This window comes from Triturus cristatus, chromosome 10 (genome assembly GCF_964204655.1).
Source record: "Triturus cristatus chromosome 10, aTriCri1.1, whole genome shotgun sequence".
Lineage (NCBI taxonomy): Eukaryota > Metazoa > Chordata > Amphibia > Caudata > Salamandridae > Triturus > Triturus cristatus.
In genome coordinates this window covers 912744697-912770653 of record NC_140593.1, presented here as the reverse complement: position 1 = coordinate 912770653, position 25957 = coordinate 912744697, and the positions used below count along the sequence as shown (strand labels likewise).

Genomic DNA, 25957 nt, shown 5'->3' with positions numbered 1-25957 from the left:
TGGATAGAGGTAACTCATCTATCGATTTACCCTACTAGTTCCTCCATCCGGAGGTCGACTAGATCATTTAGTTAAGATAGGTTTTGATGGAAATCACTTTAACTCTCATTTAAATCAATAAAACATTTCAAGAAATAATCACCCGACACCGTTCTTCAAATAATGATTTTCTTTATCTAATTAAATTTCAGGTTAAATTCTAACAGTGCCATATTATCTTTTGTCATATTTACCTATTCTGGCTAATTGTCGTTTTCTAAGTCAGAACCGGTCCTCAGAAAGTTCATCGGAAATCCTAAAGTCCCGTCCTCTTCCGTCAGCATAAGGGTCTCCTAGCGAAGAGCAGCATAGAGTGTCGCGTAGAGTAGCATCGATCAGCTAGGGTCACGAACGCGCACACACCCTCCCCTCTCTAGACTACTAATATTTATACTAAAATTTACATATAACAGTAACATTTTCTTTATTTCCAGGCCCCTGATTGGCTGAATTCAGTCTCATCCAAATACATTAAGAAACATTCTCCAATTTTCACATACGGATGATGAAAAAACTAGGCGCATGGGAAAGGATGTTCCCAGGTCAGGAAAGTATCAGTCTATTGTGAATAGGTGGCTTTTGGTTCCCAAATGGCAACAATTGCTTCATGTTCAGGGACATTGGCATTTCGCCCAGAGTAGTCTTCATGGACCTGGTCTGATAGTTCATGGAAAGGCCACAACGAAGTCGGTGCAGGCGCCTTCTTCCATTGCTCAATTATGAAGTCATGTACTTTAGTTTAGGTTTCAGTCGGCAGCCATCTTTTGGTTGGCCAGAATAGTCAACTTAAGTAAAGAAAACACAAAATCGTAATTAATACATTGAAATAATTAAAACAGTGTTATTCCCTTACTAATACCCTTATGTGTATGTATTTAACTAGCCATATGCAACATTCAAAGCTATTAATAATGGTTTATTTAAGCGCAAATCACATTAACACTGCTTAAGCCAACATATAAATTTAATATGCGTACAAACTTAGTTCACTTATTATTTTAGCCATGCAAATGCATTCCCAGGTGTGTTCTCTTGGTTAATAAGATTGATTAATAAACATCACATCACTCTATTATTCATTAGAATTAGTTCTTTATTCGTATTAATATAAACTTATATAAATGGATTGGGTATATAAAAAGAAAATATTTTACCCGCTCCATCAATGTCACTGCCCCTGAGCTCTGTCGCCCCATGACCTGCTCCATCGAATTCACCACCTTCCCTGAATACTAGAAACACACTGAGATCAACCCCCTGCTGAAGAAACCCTCTGTCGACCAGACAGACCTCAAGAACTACAGACTCATCTCTCTGCTCCCCTTGTCAGACAAAGTCATTGAGAAGGCCATCAATGCCCAACTCACAGAATTCATCGAAACCAACTACACCCCGGACCCCTCTCAATCTGGCTTCAGGAGCAACCACAGCACAGAGACTGCACTCCTCGCCGCAACTGACGACATCCACACTCTCCTCGACCGAGGCGAAACCTTGGCCCTCATCCTCCTGGTCCTCTCTGCCGCCTTTAACACTATCTCCCACCACACCCTCTGTACAAGAATCCACGACGTCAGCATCCGCGGCAAAGCGTTAAAGTAGATCCACTCCTTCCTCACCAGCCAAACCCAGAGAGTCAGACTCCCACCGTTCTCAAACCCTACAGAGATCAGCTGCGGAGTCCTCCAGGACTCCCCCCTGAGCCCCACCCTCTTCAACATCTACATAGCACCGCTTGCAACCTTCGTCAGAAACCATGAGCTCAACATTGTATCCTACACCGACGACACACAGATGATTCTCTCCCTCACTGATGAACCAACAGACACTAAGATCGACTTCAATGACAGGATGAAGGCAGTAGCCGCCGCGATGAGGAAAAGCTGCCTCAAACTCAACTCCGACAAACCCGAAGCTCTCATCCTGGGCTCCACTCCCTCCACTTAGGACAACTCCTGGTGGCCATCAGAACTCAGAACCACCCCCACACCCACCTACCATGCACACAACCTCAGTATTATCCTCAACTCCTCGCTCTCTATGAACCTCCAAATCAACGCCATATCGTCGTCCTGCTTCCACACACTCCACCTGCTCAGAAAGATCTTCAATTGGATCCCCACCAAGTCCAGGAGAATGGTCACCCAGGTGCTCGTCAGTAGAAGGCTTGTCTACGGCAACACACTCCACCCTAGTACGACCCAAAAACTCCAGAAGAAATTGCAGCACAACCAGAATGCCTCTGCCAGACTTATCCTGGACATCTCCAGTCACCTGAGAGACCTCCACTGGCTCCCAATCAACAAATGAATCACCTTTCAAGATCCTCACGCACGCCTACAAAGCCCTCCACAAAACCTGATCCGAATACCTCAAACATCGTCTCTCCTTCTACTTACTGACTGGATATCTCTGGTCTGCCCATCTGGCCCTGGCCACTATCCCACGGATCCGCAAGACCTTGGCTGGAGGAAGATCCTTCTCAAACGTCGCTGTGGTAGACCTGGAACTCCCTACCTCTGCACCTCAGGCAATCACCGTCACTGCCTCAGTTCAGGAAGGACCTCAAGACCTGGATGAATGAATATTAACCTTATAAAGTGTGATCTTTGCCCAAAGGTGTCAAGGCAGGGCGGAAGGGGCCAGCAGTCGAGGTACGTGGAAGGCTCACAATGGTTATATGGTAAAGAGCCAAGTCTTCAAGGCCTTACGGAAGCGAGAGTGAGACTCTTGTCCAGAGATTGAGAGAGGGAGAGAATTCCAGAGCTTAGCAGCAGCAACGGTGAAAGCTCCCCCCCCCCCCCCCCCCCATCTGGCTCTCCTAAACCTAGGAACTACTAACCGATTTTTACAGGCCGATCTTAACTGCCTGGTGAGAAGCTATCTTTGAAAGAGCCTTTTAATACCTTCCGAGCCTAGATTATAAAATGCCTTGTGGGTGAGGCATAGGGCTTTAAATAGAATTTTCCGGCATAGAGGAAGCCAATGCAGCTTACTAAAAGATGCCGAGACTGAGTGGGATTTGGGAAGGCCCATCACCAGCCTGGCCGCTGCGTTCTGCACCAGCTGTAGTCGGTAGATGAGTCCCTTATTGATGTCCAGATAAAGGGCATTGCAGTAATCCAATCTGGACTGCACTAGGGCAATAACTGCCTGCTTTTGGGAGGAAAAGGAAAGAAATTGAAAAATCTTCCTAAGGATCCTGATGATTCCAAAACAGGCGGACACTGTTCTGTTAATCTGAGGACTCTGGGAGAGGGAGTTGTCAACTATGACACCAAGATTTTTTGCTATGGGACCTGGGCAGGGGCATGAATTGAGCATATCAGGCCACCCTGCATGGAACCATATAGACTGTTGGTTTCCAAAAAACAGGACCTCTGTTTTATCACAGTTACGTCTAAGGTAGTTCTTTACCATCCAGGAGGCCACTGCCTGCATGCAATTTTTAAAATTGGTTGCGGATGCTTTTATGCTGTTAGTAATAGACACCATCATTTGGGTGTCATCAGCATACCTGGCTCTTCGACTGAACTGCAGAACCCCACCACCCCAGCAGCACCTTAAGACCCTCACTGGTGAGTAGTCGCGCTGTATTAGAACCCTGATTGATTGAATGTCAAAAAGTCTCACCAATGTCTTAAACAGGTTCATGCATTCAAAGAGGCCACACTCAATGCATATATGGTCAAAGCTTCCCTGAGCAACAAGAGATTGATGGTGCCCAAAAAAATAGTTTTCCTTTAGCAAATGTTGCATCCTTTCACATTGAGGGCTATAATGAAACTCTTGGGATGGATGTCAATGTGTGTTGCATTAAATGCCAGGTTACACATGCATGCTCATCAGTAATGTCTTGTCAGACATTGGTCACAGGCATCTAGGAAATGGGAAGATGTAGTGTTGGTGGAGTTCAGCACGAGCTGCAGGGGTAGAACAAGCATAATTTTTGGGCTGGTCGTTTCTCGACCCACATCTATAGGTAATCATCAATACAAGGACGCCCTCAGAGTTGGGAAGCTCACGGCCCGTTGTGAATTGACAAAGAGGTTCACGGCCTAAGCAACAAGGACATAAGAAACAAGAAACCACGTAGCAGAGACACGCAAGTTGCCATTTAAGCTGGGGGGGGGAGCGGCAGACACTTCATATGTTGGGGCACTGGATACGCTTTTGCTCTTAAGATAAGGATGTAGGCGGTGGGGTATTTAAGTTGGGGGGGAATGTTTTACTCTACCAACTAAACCAGACTCGACAGACAGTGCAGGGTCAGGTGGGGCATAAATCCCCTACAAGATCACATGGATCATACAGGATGAGGGAATGGGATGACGTAAAGAGAATCGGTCTCTCCCTTCTATGATGGAATGTAAATGGACTGGGCAATAGACTGAAGCAGAGAGTTGTGCTTTAATTCCTGACACAACAAAACATTCACCTAATACTTCTCCAAGAAACCCACTTGGTGGGTAACAGTAGTTTCCTGGCGAGGGGCAAGTATGATGTGTTGGTTCATTCGGGTTTCACATTGGGATCACAGGGGTAGGGAACTTGGCCCGGAAGACTCTTCCCCTGCCAGATATCAATACATGGTCCAATAGTAAGGGGTGCTGTGCAGAAATAACTGGAGAATGGAATGGGCATAGACTTGCTGTGGCTTCATGGTATTTCCCACGGGACTTCAGACTATGATGCTTGAAGACTTGGGAAAGTGGATTGCAGAGACCTCGGACTCCACATTGATTATTATGAAAGAGATTTCAACTTAATAATGAAAGCCACTTTAGATAGAGCCACTGGGGGCAGGGTAAGGAGATGGGAAGACTGCTGTTTCTCCAATTTCTCTGAGGTGATAGGGCAATTTGACCTTGGGAGGGGAGAACATCCAAAGACTAGGCAATGCTCATATGCAGCCACTGCCAGAAACGCGATCTTGATATGAGACTATATATTCTGGTCCCACGGACGCGGAGGGGACGCTTTATAAATACACACCATTTGGCATGGGGGATTTCTGATCATTCCCAATAACCACTAGATTTGAACTACCAGGGCTCTGGAGACCAGATGGCTGGAGATTAGACCCATGGGAAGTCTCCTACTGGGGAAGGAGATGACTACTGGTGGACTCTACTGAACAGTATTTCCAGGAAAACACTGGTTCTGTGAGTTTCATGATTACTGTCTGAGAAGCATTTAAAACCATTATTAGAGGAGTCCTAACTTCCTATTGGCAAGAGAATGGAAAGATACACAGAGATAAGGGCCTCCTGTTACACATGGATAGCGAATATGTCGAGTCCCCAAGCCTAGATCTCATGCATCAACTGGCAGTCACCAAGGAGAAATACAGGCAATAAGCTGAAAAAATAAGCAAGAGCGCAGTATAGATGCAAACAATACAGATTATATGAGATGGGGAATAAGGCAGGGAATCTACTGGTTAGCAAAGCAAGAGGAGGGCCTGGGATGGGTTCACAGGGTCACCTCCATGGCAGGTGGAATAGTTATTTTATCCAGGGTTTCAGAGATTTTCTAGGGGCCCTCAATCAAACCCAAGGCCAAGTTCCCAGGTTAGAGCTGCTGAGGTTTGTCAAGGACATCCCTACTCCAGGGTTAGAAGGAGGGGGCTTGCTTGAAACCCAGAGGCAATCAATCAGATTGAGAGCGGGAAGACCCGTGGGCCCAATGGCTCCCCCCCCCCCCAAATTCTTCAAGACGTTGTGGAGCAAGGATGGGGAACACTTGTGCATTATGTTCTATGGAGCATAGACAGAAGGTGGCCTCCCAAAAGGTCTTGGGACTGCAATGGTAGTTATTATCCACAAAAAGGGCAAACCACCAGAGAAGTGTGGGTCATATAGACCCATATTGCTGCTGAACTTTGAGGCTAAGGTGCGGATGAAAATACTGGTGTTCCTCCTTGACCAGCTTATCAATAGTTTGATAGCCTCTGACTAGTTGGGCTTTATGCTGTACAAGGCCACCCAGCACAATCTTGGGCATCTGTTAGGAAGTCTGATCTGCAGAGACCAGATGGCAGAACCAACCGCACTGCTGTCATTGGAAGCAAAAAAAGTGCACTACATAGGAGAAACGGACCGGGATGCCAACTGTCTCTCCTCTTATTCGCCTTGGCAGTGAAACCCCTGTCCTGCTGGATCAAAAGGGATGCCTAGCTACGGGACATATGATGGGACTCAGGCTGGAAGCAGAGAATCTCCCTTTATGCGGATGGCCTCCTGTTACACTTAGCCGACCTGCAACACTTGATTCCCCGTGTATTGAGCATCCTGACGTTATTCTGGAGATATTCGGGCTTATGCATCACTTGGCACAAATCAATTCTATTCCTGATTACCTAGTTCTGTCAAAGAACTGTGAGCGTCCCTTGAAGTGGTCCCCAGAGGGCTTTATGTAAATGGGAATCTATGTCACTAAGGACCCGACAGTGTCCCATCAAGCGAGCCTGGGGCGAATTCTAGATGAATAGAAAAAGGACTTGTTACACTGGCAGCAACATCCCCTCTTGTTGCTGAGAAGGGCCTCATTGTTATTAAATTATATCTCTGCCTAATTTTATTTACATGTTACAAAACACGCCGTACGATTTGTCCGATGGGCTCTTTCGCATAGTGGATGGGGTGACCAAACAGCTTCTGTGGGATGGGGGCCTCAGAGGATAGTTCTTCAGTTACAAGGGGGCTGTACAACAGAGGTATTGCCCTGCCCAATCCGCAATCCTACAACTGGGCGTCCCAGTTACTTGAATGAATTGGCGTTTTCGACCCAACAAGAATGGCTCTTCTTTCTGACCGGCGAGCTATGGGTGAGAGAAGATAAATGTTTTAACTCTACGCAGGCTAGAAAAAACAGCCCCTTATAGCCTCATGGCACCAGATGTGGAGGAGAGAAACCAAAAAACTGGTCTGAATGATGGAACTGGCGCTAGAGATGCCCCATGGGATTCAGTGATACTGGCAAACCTGAGACATCTGGGCTGCTGCCAATGAGTGACATCTCAGGGGAGGGCGGTATGATTCCATTTGCTAAGCTACAGGAAGAATACGACCTGATTGGCAATTATCAACTTAGATATTTACAGGTTAGGCATGCTCTTGCAAAATACAAGGCATACTTGCGGAAAGTAGAGGAGGAATCCCCACTCGAATTCAGGGAACTTGCAACCCCATTACTTGGTCATGCCATCTCGCAAATATATAAAACACTTAGGAAGCATGACGTGGACTCTATCACAGCCTTGAGGGAATGGTGAAAACGAGGCTTGGGACTCCTGGAGGATGCTAATTGGGGAGCGGTGTGCAGGCACCACAGGGAAATAGCTCTAAGGGCAGGGTTTCGACTAGTGCAACTTCAGATTTACCACTGGGCATATTACACTAGGACAAGACTGCACCACATGGCAAAATAAGTGAGGTCACTAGCTTGAGTGGATGTGGACGTACAGGACACTAGTGCACACATTATGAGAGAATTCAACCTTTCTGCTCTGGGGTGCATCAACAAATGAAAGTTGTGACTGAGGAAGGCCTTCACCTCACCCCTGCGCTGGCAATGTATGTTGGGGGTATGGGAAAGGCAAACAACACCTAAATAAACCCTCCTGTGGAGTAACATTGTCCCGGGCGTGGCCAGGAGAGACATAATCCTCCTCTGGGGTGCCCCAAATCCATCAATTGTGGCAACATAGGCAAGGAATATGGACTGCTGCCCGCAATGTGAGGAGACAACCTATATAAAGAAGGGGTGCCTAAGGAAATTCAACAAAGTATGGTATTTGTGGAGCTATTACAGAGACAATGCTATGAGAGCCTCTGAGGGGGAGATGGGCTTCAGCGATGGCCGCTGAGGCCTGGTTGCTCCTCGATTCAACATTTAGGGAAACAATATGTGGACTTATGTCGGGAAGTGGGGGTGTCAGTAATGAGTTTTAATGGTTGCGTCATTGCCTGTATTGGGAAGCAAATGGGAAAATAATAACAAACTTTTTTTTTAAAAGAGTGAGATAAAGAGACAATAAATGTAGATTGATAAAAGAAGGAGGCATGAAGTCAAAATGAGACTAGTCAGCTTTGATATTCGGAAACCACGACATTTGGAAACACTGCTGGTGGACTCTTACGACAATTTTTTACATCCCTGTAAATATTTATTTTACAAACTAAGCACTGCCATCGCCCCATTGAAGCATTTGGCATACATTTTCTTCTAGGAGGGACAAACATGCAACAGGATAACAAAGGCCATTGGTGAAAGATTACTATGATCTTAGCTGTTGTTGTAACCTACTTCAGTTAGTGTGATAGCATTCGAATTGGGCTTCCAGCCTCGACACGCTGGCCACACTTACTGTAATGTCCCCAGCACAACACTTTCCGTATCTGACAGTTAATCAACAGATAAAATTCACATTTCTCAACCTAGTACATCAACCCCTGCACTGGGGCAAACCTGACTACTTCACCAGGCTCATGTTGGCATATCCATTATATCAAGATCCTGTCCCTCCTCTCACACAGATGCAAGTGTGTTGGGGTCAATTTAATCACTTGTAGTGGACTAGGGAAATCTCCCTACTGGCCTCCCAATGAAGTCATTGAACAACTGTCCTCTGGCCTGTAATTGGAAGTTCTCATTTCCAGTGTCCTTCATAAGCTCTCCAATCTCTTCCCATCACATATAACTGACTGCTACTCTTAAGAGCCACAGAGACCGCACATTCTGTACATTCCCTACTAAACGAAACAAATGTAATACTTGAAATACAATGTAGTCAACTGCAGCTCACTGAGCTCCAGGCTGAAATGCAAATGGCTTTCCGATATTCTCAATCGTGCTCCATTGTGAGTGATTATGTTGCACTTCAACTCATTGGTCTGCATCTTGTTGACTACTTCGGCTTTTTGGCTTTTCAGGAAATGAAAGACCATGTCCAAGCTACCTTGTAATGGAATAGCGAGTATCTGGGCCATTATCTGCTCTTCTTTTCATCCCCTCTTTCCTGCATACACCTCTTATCCATCTTTCCCATTCTTCTTCTCCACATGGTAGTGGCAGTGGTTCAGGAGCATGTAAATATTCACCCATTCACTGAGTTTTCCCTTCATCACTTAGTCTCCCTATGTCCTCCTTCAGATCTTAGGAAATGAAGAGTGCATACAGGAGTTGCACTGACCTCCAGATAGACAATTGACTCTGTCTTTTCTTTCCAACAGACTTGTAGGAATGTCTCAAGAACATGGGCGTGTTGAGCCAATCTCGGGGAAGATGGACTTTTCCAAGTTTCCACTTGGAAGCATACTCAGAATCATTCCTTACCACGTAAGTACTAAGCCAAACTTAAGACAACAAGACTCTTCTCCATAAAGTTGGAAGACTGAGTCACTATTACCTGCTTTCAAACCTGGCAAACCAAATTCCTGACAGTAAAAAATGGTGTCTTATTTATCCACTTTTGCATTTTGGGGGAAGATGATGGTACTTATTCAACAGAGCACAGTCCTCAAGTCCCAATGATCCTTAAACGTATAAAGGTACACCACAATTTTAGGCTGTGATGCCATGGGTATGGCTGTACAATCTGGGTTGAACATAATGAGAAACAGCGGCCTCTCAAGATATTCTGCAGAGCATCTTCTGCTAAATTTAGCTAGAGTATGGATCAATACACTGGGCCTCTGAAATGCTTGGAGTTCTTTGCATCCTAGACGTTGTCAATTCACACACGTCAGCAGCTCACCGTACTCAGTCCTGTATCGAACTTATTTTACTGCATGCCCCCGACTGTCAACTACTAACTCAAATTCTAATTTTGCCACACGGAATCTCAGACCATTCGCCCCTACTACTTCATCTTGGACCGCCGCCACTTGGACTGCGCCCCATGTGGCACCTTAATGCTTGAAACCTTCGCTCAGTTGCTGGGTGCTGAACTCCATACCTACTTCCACACTAACGATGGGTCTGTTAAACCCCCTGGTTGGGGGGACAAAAATGGGAAGCTGCTTTATTGGCTGGCCTCCCACCAACAGACTAACAGGATCGTCCCAGAGATTATATATGACACAGTTTGCCCAAGACACTCTCTTTTTGAGATAGCACAGGCCTTCCTATAGGAGGTTGTATTCCTCACACATGGATGGAGGTGTGGCCACATCCCATTTCTTTCTAAATTCGGTATATCTTCTTAGTTTATCTCCTACAGACTCGTCTACTCGACGAACCTTTCATGACGGAAGAGATTGGGACGCATTGTCAGGTCTGGCATCTGGGATGACCCCAGGCCCGGATGGCTTCCCTCTGGAATACTATGTCACATTTTAGGAACTTCTTCTCCCCTGTCTCCTGTCCTTTTCTAAGTAGGTCTGTTGTGTGGGCTCCTTTCTGTTAGTGCTGGACTTGGCCACCATAGTTGTGATACCCAAAATGCAACCTTCCTCAATGTCTTGCGCTAACTATCGTCCAATATCACACCTCAACTGTGAGGTTAAAACTTTCCCCACGGTATTGGCAAACAGACTCAGACGGGTCCCGACTACCCTGGTGCAGCCAGACCAAAGTCGCTTTCTACCATCCCGGAGCAAGCAACATTGTATTATTTGGCTTCACCTGGTCCTGGCCCACCGTCATTGATTTCCACAGGATCTAGCACTGCTCCTTATTGACTTTGAGAAGGCCTTCGATATGGTGGACTGGAATTATCTTCAGTTTGTGATGGTTTGCGGCTGCTTTGGATCACGCTTTCGGAACATGATCCGTGTCCTTTACGCCAACCCCACAGCTCGGGTACGTGTCAATGGGGTCTTATCAGACCACTTTCCTATAGAGAGAGGGACCAGGCAGGGATGCCCCTGTCCCCCCTACTCTTCATCTTGACAATAAAACCTTTGGTCCAACTCATATGTACAGACCCCCAGTATTCTGGTTGTGCCTTGAGTGTTGGCCACGAGGACCACATTGCGTTATACGCAGATGACATGCTTTTGTATCTTGCGAACCCAGCTGTTAGTGGTCCTAGGTGTCTTCAGCTGAAATGGCCTTGGGCCTTCGGATGAACCCTGCTAAATCCATGTTGGTTTGCCTGGCATCGGCTAGGGACTGCTTTGATTGGACAACAACTATCCCTCTCCACCGACTTTGTTTTAAATACTTAGGCATAGGGTCGCCTTGCACCGGAACTCACTTGGGCCCAACCTTTGGTCCGGAAATTTAAGGCATACTCGCCAATGGCAGGCCCTTCTGTTTAATGTTATGGGGTGCATCACACTGTTCAAGATGATGAATCTTCCAAGATTTCTTTATATTTTTCTGAATTCACCCCTTCACTTGCCCCGGGTGTGGTTTCGGGCATTGGATGGACCTACAAGGACATTTCTGTGGCTGAGTTCTAGGACGCACACTGTCAACGGGGCACTTTGATGATGGCCTGGTAATATCTAATCTTTATCTTTATTACCTGTCCTCACATCTTGTCATCCATAACTGGTTCAATGGAGGTTGGTCGGATCCTGCCTACCTATTAGAACTTTAATTGATTGGTTTCCCCTCTCTTACAAGCGATGCTTTATGGATCCCCGATTTCTACTTCCATGCCTTTGGTGACTAGAGTGGTGTTTCTAGCGTGGAGGGCTGCACTAAGACACTTGCAATGGGAGGTGAAACTTATGCAACAAACCCCTCACTGACAGAGTACCTGGTTGGGAGAGATGGCGGTGCTCTGTGGTTTTCGATCCTGGGTCATTATTGGTATCACATGACTGGGTGATGTGTGGTCAGGACAGAATATAAGCTCCTTCCAAAACCTGCAACAGATGTATACCCTGTCGCACACCCAGTTTTATAAGTACCTTCAACTCTGACACCCTCTCCACGTTCATACCCAGTCACTTGAGGCCCTCCCGGAATTTAACCCCCTGGAAGCAAAACATCTAATGGGACACATACGCTGAATGGGAATCCCTCAGATTTATCCCACCCTTGTAATCAATTCCCATGATTACCTGGACCACCTTAGAGGCGGTTGCGAAAGTTGGTTGGGCCCCATGGTTGATGAGGACTGGCGGGACACCCTGATGGCCCCTCGTGCTTACTATCTCCTTCAGCTTAAGGCTGGCCCGAACATATTATTTATACTTTGCATACCTTTCTCCAGTCCACCTATGTCGAGCAGGTACCCGTCCGTTATCCGCTTGCCCTCGTTGTGCAATCCGACGAAGTGGATTTTTACCATATGGTGTACACCCGTCAAATGATGTGTCAGTACTGGATCGGGAGTTGTCGAATGTCGTTGGGTGGGATGTCCCCCTTTCTCCCTTGCTGATTCTCCTTGGTGTTTTTAAGGGCTCAGGTGGCACCAGGATGGAAAAAGTGATCCTGGGCTCCAGTATAGAGCACTCTTAACACCAGCGACACTCTAAATTAGCTCACCTCAAAGGTCTGCTTTTCTATCTTGGCGTGGATGGTGTTAAATGGTAGCGGCAGTTTCAGTCGATAACCTTTCAAGTATTGCCCGGCGGTAATCGCCTCTTATACCATTCGATGATTAACCAACAAAAGAGGCAGGCGCCGGAGACCGGAAGGCAGGAAACAAAGTTTTATTCCGTCGGAGCAGAACACATCAGATCGGACAGCAAGGTATCGTCTCGAGGTGCTCTAACCACATCTCTGAGGCCTCACTTCTTATACACAGGTTTATTGCTTTATTACACGTGGTACATTCTTATTGAGACTTTGATGTACGGAAAGACATCCTTGGAACCCCCACTTCAAGCTCGTTCCCACACATATCTACAGTAGAAGTCCCCACCCCACCCACAGTAGGAGATGGCTATCACACAGCTGGACATTCCGCCAATTCCCGGGGGTGTGTGCGACTGGTCGGGTCTCAGGGGGTGGGGGCCTTTATCTACTGTAATCCCTATGATGTGAAGTGTTTCCCTTACAGTAGGGGCAATAAACTGCATCCGCCGGGCTAGGTGATGGCCTGGGATCGGTTCGGACAATTGGGCGCAGAGGAAGGGGGTTATCAAAAGGATGTATGACCATGTATGGGATGAAAGGAGGTGTTGGTCAGGCGCGGGATGTGGTTCTATGGCAGGGTCGCGCAGAAGGAGAGAGTTTATGGCCCATGTATGAGAGAGCGGGGGTGGTCAGCGCACGGGGGGATGTTCGCAGCGCCAGAGGGACGCGCTGGCGATCGGCAATGAGGTCATGGTGCCTAAAATGGCCGTCGCGCGTTTTCCGCGTGTGGCGCTTGGGGAGAGACAAGATGGCGCAGATAATGTTCAGTTACGAACTAAATTTCCACAGATGGCACTGTGCGAATCTTACGCTTAAAGACTTTGATAGAAAAGCAGACCTTTGAAGTAAGCACATTTAGAGTGTTGCTGGTGTTGAGAGGGCTCTATACTGGAGCTGCTTTTCACCTAAACTTGAGACCTACCAGGAGTTCTCTGCTTCTTTTTTTTCATGATATATATATATATATGTTTTATATTTTCACCAATATTTGCAATGTCACCACAATATTTGCTATGTCCCCGCGGCATTACACAGGGGAGCCACGCTAACTTTGGACACATAACTTGTGTCATTAACACCCCCATTTGTCAAGCATGGGGTCAGTGTACCTCCAACCTGACCCCTTAAATCAGCTTTCACACGACTTTTCTTCCCCGGGAACCGTTACCCTATCAATGAATTGGCGGCCGCAACTAGGTTGCGGCCAGCCAATCACAGCATTACGGTAGTCGTGCGTTTTTACGATTACTCTCGATGTCTCCTCAAAATGTCCTTGGCCACAGACATCACTAACTTTTTTTTCTTAAATTTCTCAAGAACTCCTGATCAGATTTACACCAAATAACTAAAAGCGTGATCTGTTTAACAAAATCTCCCTTGCTGCCAAATTTGGTGTAATTCCGTCCAGCGCTAGCAGGTTCGACTATGTGACCTATGGAAATTAACATTGGAAAACGCACTCTTTTTGACCCTCTCCCTTTTTTGCATCCCCCGCTTCATGAATCGCCCTGAAACTTGCCATACCCTTACTATGACACTTTTTCGGGAACATTTCGTCATGATTCGTCAACCGTCGCCAACGATATAGGCAAGTCAAAAAGCGCTTTTCCCTATGGAAACCTGGTCCTAACTATAATTATTCACATGGGGTCTGCACATTTTAGAAGTCTCTCTGGTTGCAAGTTGGAATACTGAAATATTCACACATCGTGAAATTGTCAATACCACCTCTATCAGTAATTCCAGGTATGTAAATGAGAATGAGGGCCTCAATGTTGATGCATAATATGCAAAATAATTAAACTAACGGTTGCTCAGGCAAAGAACAGGTAGCAGGTGAGGTGCAGCATAGATAATAACTGGTAAGTTAGCTCATTTGGTGGCGCACCTGTTGTAGAGATATTTGCAACCTCCAGACTTCAAGAATGAATCTCAGCATAACGAAATCAATCTTCTACACTTCTGAAGTGAATACAAAGGGGCCTACTGAAAAAGGCAGATTTCCTCATGTGCAAAATACTCTTACATCTGGGAGTAAGTTTACTCTTTCTTGCTACTCACCATTTCCGAGTCTGACGTTATTTCTACGTATAGACTTAACATGTCTTTTACCCCTGAAGACAGGAAATGGAGACAAATTTAAGAAGGTAAAGTTACTGCTCACATGTAGTATGAGATCACCACTACAGGGATGTAGATCTACCTATGGTGAATTATAGGGAAAAATAATAAAGTTCATTCAAAAATGTTAATGTAAAATATTGATGTATAATAATTTAAAATATGTATTTTAAACCAAGAACATAAAATAAAATGTTACAGCACATTAACGTACAAAATGCAGTTAATGAATAGCCCTAGTGAGTTTCATGGGGTTGAGTAATAGCAGCACCCGTTATTTGCAGAACGCATAGGCTGCAAGACTCTGGCGTTGCACACTACATTAAGAAAAAATTGTTTCAATTAAGCCCAAACTATGATGTGACTTTTGTTTTTTCTTTCTTCTTTTTTTCCAGTCCTGTGCTACAGCGGCCATGCATACGGTATATTATGTCCATTCAGAAGGGAAGATCGTGGCGAAATGGACGCCCACTAGAGGCTGGTAGAAAAGCTGTCAGCCTGCTGTGGTTGCTGTCCCAATATGTACTTGTGCACATTGTTTTGTGTGCCATGTTTGGGGCAAACTAACTCTATATGGCAGACTGGGAATTGGGGAGCTGTCGGCTGAGTACATATACGTTTAGAATCATTCCATGCTCTGAGCACCTGCATGCATTGAAATGGAACCTAATTGAAACATTTTCAGAAATTATTTTCACACCTTCAGTAGACAGATAGGCAGAATCTTTTTTCGATTAACAAAAAATAATTATAAAAGCACAGCAATAAAGCTTAAATATTTTTAAAAATATATTAAAAGATAAAAATACACAACTATTGGTCAGCAAAACTCTTTTCAAAGACATATGGTGACAGAACCAGATATAAAAAAGCTAAGATTTCCGATAGCTTAAGGCTGACTTAAAGAAGCTCCCCACAACTTTACATATAGTTGGTGGATCTAACATCTTTAAAAAGTACAAAACTGATTTACATTCAACAAACCCCTAACATTTAAATGCATGTATCAAAAAATGTCTGCAAAAATGATTATAAAATGTGCAAGAAATGACAAAGTGAAAAAGTGTTTGAGGGTAGAATTCATCACATGGACACATTGAAATCCCTGCAGGGTCATATTGACCTGAAGGAAAACATAGAAGGCTTTGAAGGAAAACTAGGTGAAATATATTGAGCAGAGATCTCTGCCATGCCTTTATAGCAAGATTCAAATACAGCTCCAGGCCTGGAGATATTTGAATTATTCTATATTCCTTTATCAATGGCTTCTTCAGCTCCTCCCTCTCTCTAGATAGTGTATCATGGGTTATAAACATCTCCTAAACCCATGCCTTTTCCTCTTAGGATATGCCTTAAAGGCTGCTAATTAGGTCTGGCCTTCCTAGCATGATGGCTAACTTTGTACTATAATGTAGTCGAGAAATCAAAAACCCATAACTGCAGGCCTAGCAATCTTCATTGACAGAACAATTCAATGAAGTGCGGGGATTTCTCCAAAAGGCTACCACAACAAGGGTGCTAATTTTACATTATCCTCCACATAACCCATGCTTAGTTCTTCATGCAGGACGAGATGCAGGCTATTGGGTGAAAGCCCTGGTAGCTGCCTACAAAAATGTTTTTCTTCTAACTGCAGATTCTGGTTGGGTTGGCAACCCCAGCTAGATGCCCATAACTTAGAATTAGAATACATTTGCAATTATATGCTTCCAGAATAGGGAGGATTAGTTTATTCACAATCTTCGGAGCAAAGCTAGGTAGCGCACCTACAGCTTAGTTCAATTTCACGCACCTATCAGGGAGGCACTGTACCCAGGAATTTGAGGAGTCAACGGTAATACCCAAATCAAGGCAGTACGCTAACTTGCTCACATTATTGCCTTGATGGAAATACCTCTGACCTTACTGTTGGTTCTACTGCAGACCATGTAATAGGTTTTACTAAAGTTAGTTTCCAAATCTAAATTGTCCATGAATGCCACAAAACTATTAATCAATGTTTTTAGTCCGATCTAGCCTTTAAAACAGTGTCATAAGCAAACATCAAAACAGGGACGGGTCTAGACTTCAATGAGGTCATTTATATACAGTAGAAATAATATTGGGGCAAGGACACAACCCTGTCGAACCTTCCTCTCTAGCGCAAATGAATCAGAGCATTCATCCCCTGGGCCATATCTTACCGGAGCTTTACAGCTGGTAGAGTTTGACAAATATGTAGAAAATCAATGAAAGCCTTGTCCAGCCCCATGCCCAATAACGTAGCCCAGACATTTGACCGATTCACTCCATCAAAGGAACTACTAACATCCATAAGTGATAAAAACAAATGACCTTGCTTGGCAGCACTGTATTTCCTAAATATCAGATGCAGGTTGAGGCATTGTTCTATTGTGCCCAGACTAGTTGTGAAACCATATTGGGCCTCAGATTATCCTCCACCCAATTCTGGATCATTTGTAAGATAAACCGATCAACTACTATAACCTCGGAATCCAACTGAGAGTTTGGTCTATAACAACAGGATTGTTGCTTGTTGTCTTATTTAAACCCTGGTGCAACAACAGCAGTGTGCCATGAAGGTGGTATTTTCGAGTTACAGGCAGCATTAATGCTATTGTGATGACTGGGGCCCAAAATTCCAGATTGCTTTTGTAAAGATCCATAGGTGCTCCATCATAATTTTCACACCTTCAGTAATAATTTGTGTATAGATTGTTGAAAGGTGCTATTTGTATTGTAATCAACTGTAATTTAGTAACTGGTGCTTGGCATGTTAGCCTCAATAAGGAACATATAGCAACCCATACCCCTCTGCACTTTGTGAAATTTCTTGTTAATAAAAAGCTGTACCCCAAATACAAAGCGGTACCTTTTTTTCAGGACCTTGAAAACTTGGCCTCCCGCACTAAGGGAGGACATTGCTTTTTGTTCGACACAGAAGAGTTTCTTTGCCACCATGTGGTCGAACATTAACGATTAAAGGTGTTCTGAGACTCAGAAGAAGAGAAGAATATGTTGAGTAGAACGAGGACAAAGCCAATTTATTGCCTAACGTGTGTGTGTGCGTATGCCTGTGTGTGTGTGCGTATGTGTGTGTGCGTATGTGTGTGTGTGTGTGTGTGTGCGCGCGCTCGTCTGTGTATGTGTGTTCTTCAGGCCATTCATATGTCATCCCACCTGCTGGGGAAGTTCTAAGATGATCCAGAAGTATATCTGCATGTGGTGGCCAATCTCCAGAAGATGTTGCAGGGGTGAGATATGTTACCTCATCAGTACGTGTGTATATGATGTTTGATCCATCTTGGGAGTTGTGGAAATAATGAGTTGTCCTAGGAGTATATGTGCGTGCAATTAAATTATCTGTAATCACAATTGGGATGTTGTTGGAACTAGGTTGGTCACTTCTTCTAACTCCTAAGGAATGTTATAGGAATTTGACAGCGTGATCCAAGAGACAAAATAATGAATACGTTGGCTTATCCTGAATGCTTGTAGCAAAAATGTCTGAGTAACTAGTATCTCACTACTAGGCTACGGTAACCATCTCCTGAGGCGTTTAAGCCGGGAGCTACGAATCTTTTTTAATTACTTGTGTGTGTGAAATACTCTATGTGTTTTAACCTCACCTGAAGCACTTCCCTGATCCTTCCTCCCCGCGCAGCCGAGCAAGGCGCTGCAGCGGGTCGCAGGAGGATCCCTGTCACCCCCGGAGCACAGGCCACGCCCACCGACCTAGGCCACGCCCCCTCCTCTACATAAGCCGCGCATTCACAGGCAGCGCGCTGTAGGCTACGGTAACCATCTCCTGAGGTGTTTAAGCCGGGAGCTACGAATCTTTTTTAATTACTTGTGTGTGTGAAATACTCTGTGTGTTTTAACCTCACCTGAAGCACTTCCCTGATCCTTCCTCCCCGCGCAGCCAAGCAAGGCACTGCAGCGGGTCGCAGGAGGATCCCTGTCACCCCCGGAGCACAGGCCACGCCCACCGACCTAGGCCACGCCCCCTCCTCTACATAAGCCGCGCATTCACAGGCAGCGCGCTGTAGGCTACGGTAACCATCTCCTGAGGCGTTTAAGCCGGGAGCTACGAATCTTTTTTAATTACTTGTGTGTGTGAAATACTCTGTGTGTTTTAACCTCACCTGAAGCACTTCCCTGATCCTTCCTCCCCGCGCAGCCAAGCAAGGCGCTGCAGCGGGTCGCAGGAGGATCCCCGTCACCCCCGGAGCACAGGCCACGCCCACCGACCTAGGCCACGCCCCTTCCCCTGGCCTATATTACAATGTGCCTCCCCCGGACGCGCAGAGGGCGGGCGCAGCGGGCGCGCCGGCGGTGCGCCGAAGGCGCGCCAAAGGCAAGCCCGTCTGCACCCGTCCGCGACCGGACGGAACTAGGGGCCATACCCCCTATATCCCGCTCCCCACACACCAGGACCTACAGCCCAGAGACCATCTATAACGCGAGGACAATAGGTCCGGTATGTTGTATGCACACTTACACGCCCACTGAACTTCCTCCATACTGCTTCGGTTGCGGACATACATTCAGAATCAACAAGTTATCAGATACCAGACTGGAATATAGTATGTTCCTGCTAAACTGTAGGTCTTTACCAAAACACAGGACAGAAATCACCCTCCTGTTAGAAGAACGCAAGCCCGATGCAGTCTTCCTGACGGAAACCTGGCTTACACCCTACTCTGAGCCACACATAGTCACAGCCCTGCCCCCCGGTTTTCAAATTAACAGAATAGACCGGATGGAGGGGAGAGGGGGAGGTCTGGCAATCATACTCAAAGATCAGTATCGCTGCCGCACCACTCCCAAATCAATCCTGGAGTGCGAGAGTCTAGCATTCAGTATAGACTTCTCTCCTAACAGCTCCTTTTCTGGCACTCTGGTCTATCCCCCCCCAGGTCCACCCAAACTATTTCACAGATCACTCCCCACCATTTTAGCCGAACAAATTATAGCCACTTCTAACTTTACACTATTAGGCGACCTTAACCTACACTTTGACACCACCCTAGATCATATTGCTATGGAACTGGTGGATGACCTAGCGGCATTACAGTTAGATCAGCGGGTCACAGCCCCCACACACTCAAAAGGTCACCTACTGGACCCAGTTTTTAGCAATTGCACAGAGTTAGTAGTCGGCCAACCGATCGGCCTTCCCTGGACCGACCATTCTCTTATCCCTTTTACCTGGTCCACCTGCAAATCTACACCTCCTATACCTCTAGTTAAGAACACGAGGAATTGGGCCAGATTACCCATCGAGTCCTGGATTCACAATTTAGAATCCACCTGCCTGTCTCACAACGCAGACCCTAGCGTAGCACACCAGGAATACGAAGACTGGATTATAAAATCTCTTGAAACCTCCCTTCCACTTCGCAAGATTACACCTAAAAGGGCACATAAATCGGCCCCCTGGTTCTCAGACACCCTCAGAGACAAAAAACGTCTCTGTAGGAAATTAGAGAGATCGTGGCGTCTGGTTTATTTACCAGAAAAAAAGTCTCAATATAGAGAAGCAATCAAGGCCTACAAAGGCGAGATAATGGTCGCTCAATCAGCTCACTTCGCCGATAAAATCATGGCAGCTAAATCTAAACCCAAGGAAATTTTCCACTTAGTGAAAAAATTAACCAAAGTGGCTAGCTCAACCGCACCTCCTGTTAAGACCCGAGCCCAATGTAATGATCTAGCGAATTTTTTCATAAAAAAGTCACTCAGATCTACTCCTCTTTTCCAACGGCAGTCACAGATCTAAGAGTACATGACCAGGTACCACTGAGGCAGGCCCCCCCCCCCCGGATCGGGTATCACTAGATCAAATCCCCCTTCTAGATCTTGAAGCTCTTGACCAACTAGCCCACCAAGTAAAATCAGGATCCCCACGTGACCCAGCTCCACCAGAGGCCATGATACAGGCAAGCCAGGCTACCCTGCCTGTAGTACTGAACCTCTTAAACGCTTCCATCTCATCCTGCACTGTGCCCATTGCATGGAAGAAAGCCATGGTTCGGGCCCTGCTTAAGAAGCCAAATCTCGACCCAGAGGATCCTAGCAGCTACCGCCCAATTTCGCTGCTCCCTTGGGTTAGCAAAATTCTCGAGAAGCACATCAATGTCCATCTGATGAAGTTCCTCGAGAATAACTTGCTACTGGATGCTACCCAGACAGGCTTCAGACCCAGGCATGGAACCGAAACCGCCTTACTGGCAGTCACCGAAGAAACCCGAAGGATTCTGGATCAAGGAGGATCAGTGGCAGTGGTCCTCCTTGACCTAAGTGCCGCCTTTGATACGGTCAGTCACGCCACCCTGCTGAACCGCCTATTTAACATCGGAGTAACAGGCAATGCACTTAGATGGCTCGAATCATTTCTGAGCAATAGATCATTCCAGATTTTTGACGGGGATACGGTGTCTGCCAGCAGATCACTGAGCTGTGGGGTACCGCAGGGCTCCTCCTTAAGCCCTGCGCTATTTAACATCTATATGAAACCACTGGCGGAGGTCGTCCAGCCGTTTGGTATTAAGATCATTTCATATGCTGACGACACTCAGCTAGTGGTTTCCTTGGCGCAGGAGGGCAACAGACCTTTTTCATCAGGTCTTATGAAATGCCTGGAGGAAGTCAAGGAATGGATGACAACGTCCTCCCTAAAGCTCAATGGGGATAAAACAGAGCTGATGCTCCTAGGACCAACATCTCCAGTACCATTTAATTCCCTCTGGCGCCCATGCCTGGGCACCCCCCCAGCACCCAAAGACAACATAAAGAGCTTAGGAGTATGGCTTGACAAGACCCTTTCCTTCAACACCCAGGCCACCAAACTGTCTGCGACCTGTTTTGGCCTCCTCTGAATGTTGAGGGAAGTTCTTCCCCTTCTACCGATGGAGGCCAAACAGGTAGCAGTTCAGGGTCTGATCCAGTCCCGGTTGGACTTTAGTAATGTCCTCTACCTTGGTGCCCCGGAATTCACACTGCGAAAGCTCCAGGTAGTCCAGAACTGCGCAGCCCGCACCCTGCTGCAGCTGCCTCGCAGACAATCAGTCAAGCCCGGACTTAGCAAGCTGCATTGGCTACCGGTACGACAGAGAATTGCCTTCAAGGCAATGTGCATCTCTCATCAGGCTTTCTGGCAGACGGGACCAGCAATTAGCCGCAATTTAATAGCTCACTACCACCCGACCAGAAATCTCCGCTCCACCCAGGCCTTTCTAGCCTCAATACCCAAAGTAAAAAGAGCGAGAGCTGGTGGCAGGATGTTCGCACTAAATGCTGCCAAGTTGTGGAATTCTCTCCCTCTTCAACTTCGGTCCAATCCCAATCTGCTGTCATTCCGGAAACAATTAAAAACCTTCCTGTTCACTACCCCCCTTTAATTCTTCTGGCTGATCCCTCCTCAGTGCTCAGTTACCACTAGTCTACACTAGCGCTTGGACGCCCCTGGGCAGCAATTCGCGCTTTATAAATTCACTTTTCATTTCATTTCATTTCACTACCATTAAGTGATCCCTATTGAACTATGTGACCTTCAGGCTGCCTTACATTCTTCTTCTCATTTGGCTGTTTAGGCCAGCCATGGCCTTCTTCTCTTCTAGTCTGGAATCAATCAATCAATCAGAACATTTGTAGAGCGCACTACTCACCCGTGAGGGTCTCAAGGTGCTGAGGGGGGGAGGGGTGCTGCTACTGCTCGAATAGCCAGGTCTTGAGAAGCCTCCTGATGCTTAGTAGGTCCTGGGTCTGCCGTAGGAGGATGGGGAGGGTGTTCTAGGTCTTGGCGGCGAGGTGGGAGAACGATCTGCCGCCGGTGGTTGCTCTTCGAATGCGGGGGACGGTGGCGAGGGCGAGGTCGGCAGAGCAGAGCTGTCGGTTCGGGGTGTAGAAGGTAAGTCGTCTGTTGAGGTATGCAGTCCGGTGTTGTGGAGCGCCTTGTGTGCGTGGGTGAGGATCTTGAAGGTGATCCTTTTGTTGGCGGGGAGCCAGTGCAGGTTTCTCAGGTGGGCAGTGATGTGGCTGTGGCGGGGGAAGTCGAGGACGAGGCGTGCGGAGGCGTTCTGTATGCGTTGGAGTCTTTTCTGAAGTTTGGCTGTTGTTCCCACGTAGAGGGCGTTGCCATAGTCCAGCCAGCTGCTGACGAGGGCCTGGGTGACCGTTCTTCCTGTTTCGGTGGGGATCCACCTGTAGATCTTGCGGAGCATGCGGAGGGTGTTGAAGCAGGAGGACGAGACGGCGTTGACTTGCTTGGTCAAGGAGAGTGATGAATCGAGGATGAGCCCCAGGTAGCGTGCGTGGTCGGTGGGAGTCGGTGCTGCTCCCAGTGCGGTCGGCCACCAGGAGTCGTCCCAGGCAGCGGGGGTTGAGCCGAGGATGAGGACTACTGTCTTGTCTGAGTTCAGCTTCAGACGGCTGTTCTTCATCCACTCGGCGACGGCTTTCATTCCTTTGTGGAGGTTGGTTTTGGCGGTGAGGGGGTCCTTGGTGAGGGAGAGGATCAGCTGGGTGTCATCGGCGTAGGAGATGAAGTTTAGGACGTGTAGTCGGGTGACGTGGGCGAGCGATGCCATGTAGACTTTGAACAATGTCAGGCTGAGGGATGATCCTTGGGGTACGCCGCAGGTGATCTCGGAGGCTTCGAAACGGAAAGGGGGAGGCGGACACTCTGGGTTCTGCCGGAGAGGAAGGAGATGGTCCATTCCAGAGCCTTGTCTCGGATCCCTGCGTTGTGGAGGCGTGTGCATAGGGTGCAGTGGCAGACAGTGTCAAAGGCGGCTGATAGGTCCAGGAGGATGAGGGCCGCGGTTTCACCGTTGTCCAGCAGGGCCCTGATGTCATCGGTGGCGGCGATGAGGGCAGTCTTGGTGCTGTGGTTGCTGCGGTACCCGGACTGGGACGGGTCCAGGATGTTGTTCTCCTCGAGGTAGTGGGTCAGCTGTCTGTTGACGGTCTTCTCGATGACCTTCGCTGGGAACGGGAGCAGCGAGATGGGCTGGAAGTTCTTGAGGTCCATCGGATCTGCCTTGGGCTTCTTCAGTAAGGCGTTGATGGCTGCATGCTTCCAGCTCTCCGGGAAGGTCGCGGTCTCGAAGGAGATGTTGGTGGTCTTGCGGAAGTGGGGTGCGATGGTGGTGCTAGCTTTGTTGAAGATGTGCTGTGGGCATGGGTCTGACGGAGAGCCGGAGTGGCTGGGGTTCATGATTTTGATGGTGTCGTTGTCGTTTATGTTGGTCCAGGTGAGCAGGGGATCGATGTGGGTGGTGGCCGCAGGGTCTGAGGTGTCGGTGGCTGTCGGGCGGTCATGTTGTTGAAGCTGTCATTGATGTCTGCGATCTTGCGATAGAAGAAGGTGGCAAGGGATTCGCACAGGTCTTGCGATGGTGGGATGTCGTTGGTGTTGGAGCTGGGGTTGGAGAGTTCCTTCACGATGTTGAAGAGCTCTTTGCTGTTGTGCTCGTTGTTGTTGAGTTGGTCCTTGAAGGAGGAATGAAGAGGGCCTGTGATGGGGGCTCAGTATGTAAAAGGGCTATGGATGTTTTATGGATGGGCTCTAGGAGGTGTTCTGCAAATACCTAAACGTTCAAAAGTCAATTATGATTTGCCAATTTGGGCCCATTAGGACTTATGTTCTTTGACAAAGAAATCCCAGGGCCTCATTTTGAAAGAGACAAGGAAATAGAGGGAAGAATTATACAGATGAAAGTGCCTTAATTACAATGGTCAGCGCCCGTTAAGGAACTGAATAGTGATGTATGTAATAACCAGCAACACCACCACCACCATCAGACTTGGTTATTGAAGGCCTGCCATGTGTGTGCATGGAGGGAGAATTTGATAATTTGATTTCATAAGATTTATAAGGTGCTTTCTTTGAACTCCTCTACACACATTGGTTGTGCTTGCTTCATCCTGTTTGTTCTACTGTTACTGATCCTCCTGAGTGTGGTTTAAGACAAACTCGCCCCTCCCTTCCCCTTTTCACAACTTTATACTAACTAGAATTAAGTTCTTCTTTAATACAGTCCTTCTTGAGAGTCTAGCCAAATAATGCATACAAATATAAATATAAGGATTTGTATGTGTTTGAGACAATGTATATAGCATTGCAGTAGGTCTGTAATTTCTGATTCACTTTAAGGTTAAACAGAGCACTCAATCATGAGTTCTTTATAAGGTAATTCAAAACCATATAAAGTCGACAAAGCTATTGCAAACACATACAGAGGAGCACTCAAACTGCATAGAGGGAATCGGCCAGCTGCTCTTTATCAATAAATTACTTGTAGAAAGCTGGCGAGCCGGACTTCCATCACAATTATTTCTGAAATAACTGAAAGCAAGGGGGAATTTTTGCACATACTGAGCACTTGTTTAAAGTTAAATGAAGTGGAAATATGTTTGAATGATAGAGTCATACTGGAACCTAAAAAAAAAACAATTGTGGACAGAGCAATGGAACTATATTAGCTATTTCACTTAACATTGGGGACGTTTAAGGAGCGATTGAAGGCACAGTAAGCAAGCTTGTATGATCACTCATTGGATACACAGTGTTAGAGGACCGAAGAACAGACTTTACCCCGTTTCCCATGTTTGAAGCAGAAAGGTTGCTTACTACTGTAGTCTGCTAGAATGAACTCAATTGGGAAATTGAAGGCATCTGCAGAAATTGGTTGTTGGAATGTCTTGAAGATGTGGAATTATAGGATCCACTGTAGCATGATTTCACCTATGTAAGATCACCCTAACCAAATCTGTGTTTCCCTATGTAAGTAAAGAATTAGATAATGGGAAGAAAGAGGGATGGGATTTTCAGCAGGGCATATAAAGGACCGGAAGCAGGCTAAGTCGCTTTGATGCAGTCCTGGGTGATGGAATGTGCTATGCACTAAGTGGCAGAAGATATAGTTTCTGATTATGAATGGCTCAGTATTTAACGACCCCTGCACAAACTCCTATTTATGCAGGGGGCGGAATTGCAAGCTGAATTTTTAATGCACCCAGTAATCAATGGGTGCGTTAAATTCTTCCCCTTCCTTAAATTTTGACAGGTCAAGATGTAATCAGGGAAAATTATACGGTAGTTACCGTACAATGTGGATTTTGGTGCATGAAGCATCAATATCCGCATGTTATTCCCCAAAAACTAGGAATAGCTGCTATTTATTGCACCCATAAATAACGCCCCCTGGGGTATCGTTATTTATGAGGCGCTAGAAACGTCACCTTCATTCCA

General features: G+C 46.6%; 1 protein-coding gene across 1 annotated transcript in view; it reads left to right on the top strand.

Moving 5' to 3' along the window:
* LOC146796247 (D-serine dehydratase-like) overlaps positions 1–17559 on the top strand; it is a 440976-nt gene extending 423417 nt beyond the window's left edge. The window contains exons 7-8 of the mRNA XM_085628745.1: positions 9276–9381; positions 15096–17559. Of these exons, the coding sequence (XP_085484871.1) occupies positions 9276–9381; positions 15096–15185 (196 nt within the window). The 3' untranslated portion in view covers positions 15186–17559. The remainder of the gene's footprint in view (positions 1–9275; positions 9382–15095) is intronic.
* Positions 17560–25957: the final 8398 nt, after the last annotated feature.